Source organism: Oncorhynchus mykiss, chromosome 13, assembly GCF_057628025.1.
Source record: "Oncorhynchus mykiss isolate SJ-2025 chromosome 13, ASM5762802v1, whole genome shotgun sequence".
Lineage (NCBI taxonomy): Eukaryota > Metazoa > Chordata > Actinopteri > Salmoniformes > Salmonidae > Oncorhynchus > Oncorhynchus mykiss.
The window spans coordinates 13136519-13140000 of record NC_143034.1 but is presented as its reverse complement, the minus strand read 5'-3'; the positions used below and the strand labels follow the sequence as shown (position 1 = coordinate 13140000).

General features: G+C 41.3%; 1 protein-coding gene across 2 annotated transcripts in view; it reads right to left on the bottom strand.

Annotated features, from left to right (window-relative positions):
* LOC118936518 (polymeric immunoglobulin receptor) overlaps nt 1-3005 on the bottom strand; it is a 21364-nt gene extending 18359 nt beyond the window's left edge. For both annotated transcript variants that reach the window (XM_090195226.1, XM_090195227.1), the window contains exons 1-3: nt 2128-3005; nt 1599-1922; nt 98-433 (exon numbers count right to left, since the gene is read on the bottom strand). In XM_090195226.1, coding sequence (XP_090051352.1) covers nt 98-433; nt 1599-1922; nt 2128-2170 — 703 coding nt within the window. In that variant the 5' untranslated portion in view covers nt 2171-3005. The remainder of the gene's footprint in view (nt 1-97; nt 434-1598; nt 1923-2127) is intronic.
* Between the last annotated feature and the right edge of the window lie 477 nt (nt 3006-3482).

Sequence of the window (3482 nt, the reverse complement as noted above, 5' to 3'; positions counted from 1 at the left end):
TGAGATTACAAAAACACAATTTTTTTTCAAATAGATAACTGTAACTTGTGTGTGTTTAGGGTCACATGTTAAAGAGAAAGAAGAAGTTTATACTCACTTATAACAAGCAGCTTCACCTGTGTGATCAGTGTAATGTAACGTTGTTCTGTCCTGCTGGTTTCTACTCCACACCAGTAGGTCCCAGTATCATCTTCAGTCAGGTCACTGATGGTCACTGTGGAGAATCTCTCTGTTCTGTTGACAGACAGAGAGAATCGACCAGCTTCTGCAGTTGTCTGGTGAGCAGCGACCATGTAAACACAAGTCCTGAAGTCATTGCTTTCCTTGCAGAAATACTTGATGTTGTCCTCATGGTCCTCTGGATAGTTGCATCTGATGGTAGCTTCTCCTCCCAGATAGACCGTCTCTGTGACTGACTTCTCACAGCAGTCATCTGTCAATAGGAACACACACCACAACCTTAGTCTAATACTATAGACTGACTTCTCACAGCAGTCATCTGTCAACAGGAACACACATCACAACCTTAGTCTAATACTATAGACTGACTTCTCATAGCAGTCATCTGTCAATAGGAACACACATCACAACCTTAGTCTAATACTATAGACTGACTTCTCATAGCAGTCATCTGTCAATAGGAACACACATCACAACCTTAGTCTAGTACTATAGACTGACTTCTCATAGCAGTCATCTGTCAATAGGAACACACATCACAACCTTAGTCTAGTACTATAGACTGACTTCTCACAGCAGTCATCTGTCAATAGGAACACACATCACAACCTTAGTCTAGTACTATAGACTGACTTCTCATAGCAGTCATCTGTCAATAGGAACACACATCACAACCTTAGTCTAATACTATAGACTGACTTCTCACGGCAGTCATCTATCAATAGGAACACACATCACAACCTTAGTCTAATACTATAGACTGACTTCTCACAGCAGTCATCTGTCAATAGGAACACACATCACAACCTTAGTCTAATACTATAGACTGACAGCAGTCATCTGTCAATAGGAACACACATCACAACCTTAGTCTAATACTATAGACTGACAGCAGTCATCTGTCAATAGGAACACACATCACAACCTTAGTCTAATACTATAGACTGACAGCAGTCATCTGTCAATAGCAACACACATCACAACCTTAGTCTAATACTATAGACTGACTTCTCACGGCAGTCATCTGTCAATAGGAACACACATCACAACCTTAGTCTAATACTATAGACTGACTTCTCACAGCAGTCATCTGTCAACAGGAACACACATCACAACCTTAGTCTAATACTATAGACTGACTTCTCACAGCAGTCATCTGTCAATAGGAACACACATCACAACCTTAGTCTAATACTATAGACTGACTTCTCACAGCAGTCATCTGTCAACAGGAACACACATCACAACCTTAGTCTAATACTATAGACTGACTTCTCATAGCAGTCATCTGTCAATAGGAACACACATCACAACCTTAGTCTAATACTATAGACTGACTTCATTGACTAGTGGTACTGATCATGTAATAACATATTTATCTAAATTAATTTTATAGAGTTAAAGTAAAAGTCTCTCACCATTCTTCACCTCCAGCTCTACCTTGGTATAACTGTCAAGTGCAGTAGGTTTGTCCACTCCACACCTGTAGGTCCCTTCATCTTGTCTGGTCAGTTGTCTGATGATCACCTTGAAGTAGTTTCCTCCAGTGTTGTCATACAGAGATAATCTACCACTGTGTACCCAGGTGTTATTCAATACAGTTCTGATTTGATCCTTACAACTCAAACTATACTGCCTCAGGCAGAAATATTTGTCATGACTTCTGTCTTCTGTGGAATATTGACAGGAGATGATGACAGTTCCTCCAGAGTATCCTGTCACTTTGAAGGAGCTCAAACAACCTGTCAATCAGACCAGAGAATGTATATTTGATATTCCACATATTCACAAACAAATTCTTAAAGTTTCCTGAAGTCCCCAAAAAACTATATTTAAAAAAGTAAATCTGTAGTGTTCCCTGATCTGATGTAGCAGCCTTTATAAGAAGACGTTGATGTTATTAAGATGTTATTACATTGTTATTGAGAGTTATAACAAGCTTATTACCTGTCATGAAGGAGAGGAGGAGGACTATCAGCAGGATCCTCATCTTGTTGTGTTCTCTCCAGGTTGGTCCAGGTGTCTATAGGTCCTGATATAATGTTGTGTTCTCTCCAGGTGTCTATAGATCCTGATATAATGTTGTGTTCTCTCCAGGTGTCTATAGGTCCTGATATAATGTTGTGTTCTCTCCAGGTGTCTATAGGTCCTGATATAATGCTGTGTTCTCTCCAGGTTGGTCCAGGTGTCTATAGGTCCTGATATAATGTTGTGTTCTCTCCAGGTTGGTCCAGGTGTCTATAGGTCCTGATATAATGCTGTGTTCTCTCCAGGTGTCTATAGGTCCTGATATAATGCTGTGTTCTCTCCAGGTGTCTAAAGGTCCTGATATAATGCTGTGTTCTCTCCAGGTTGGTCCAGGTGTCTATAGGTCCTGATATAATGTTGTGTTCTCTCCAGGTGTCTATAGGTCCTGATATAATGCTGTGTTCTCTCCAGGTTGGTCCAGGTGTCTATAGGTCCTGATATAATGTTGTGTTCTCTCCAGGTGTCTACAGGTCCTGATATAGTGCTGTGTTCTCTCCAGGTTGGTCCAGGTGTCTATAGGTCCTGATATAATGTTGTGTTCTCTCCAGGTTGGTCCAGGTGTCTATAGGTCCTGATATAATGCTGTGTTCTCTCCAGGTGTCTAAAGGTCCTGATATAATGCTGTGTTCTCTCCAGGTTGGTCCAGGTGTCTATAGGTCCTGATATAATGTTGTGTTCTCTCCAGGTTGGTCCAGGTGTCTATAGGTCCTGATATAATGCTGTGTTCTCTCCAGGTGTCTATAGGTCCTGATATAATGCTGTGTTCTCTCCAGGTGTCTAAAGGTCCTGATATAATGCTGTGTTCTCTCCAGGTTGGTCCAGGTGTCTATAGGTCCTGATATAATGTTGTGTTCTCTCCAGGTTGGTCCAGGTGTCTATAGGTCCTGATATAATGCTGTGTTCTCTCCAGGTTGGTCCAGGTGTCTATAGGTCCTGAAATAATGCTGTGTGTCCAAGTCTACAACTCTCTTTGTTCTTCTCTACTTATAGGAACTTAAATACAAACATCATGTACTTTATGTCCTGTTCTCTCTCTCTCTCTCTCTCTCTCTCTCTCTCTCTCTCTCTCTCTCTCTCTCTCACTCACTCTTTGCAGTCTTACAACTATGTAGTTCCCTATTTCTGCATCTCTCTCTCTCTCTCTCTCTCTCTCTCTCACTCACTCTTTGCAGTCTTACAACTATGTACTTCCCTGTTTCTGCATCTCTTTGCCCCTTCCTCTCTCTCTCTACTAGTTCAAACCCTCCCACCAGATGTTATTTCTGACAGCTCCT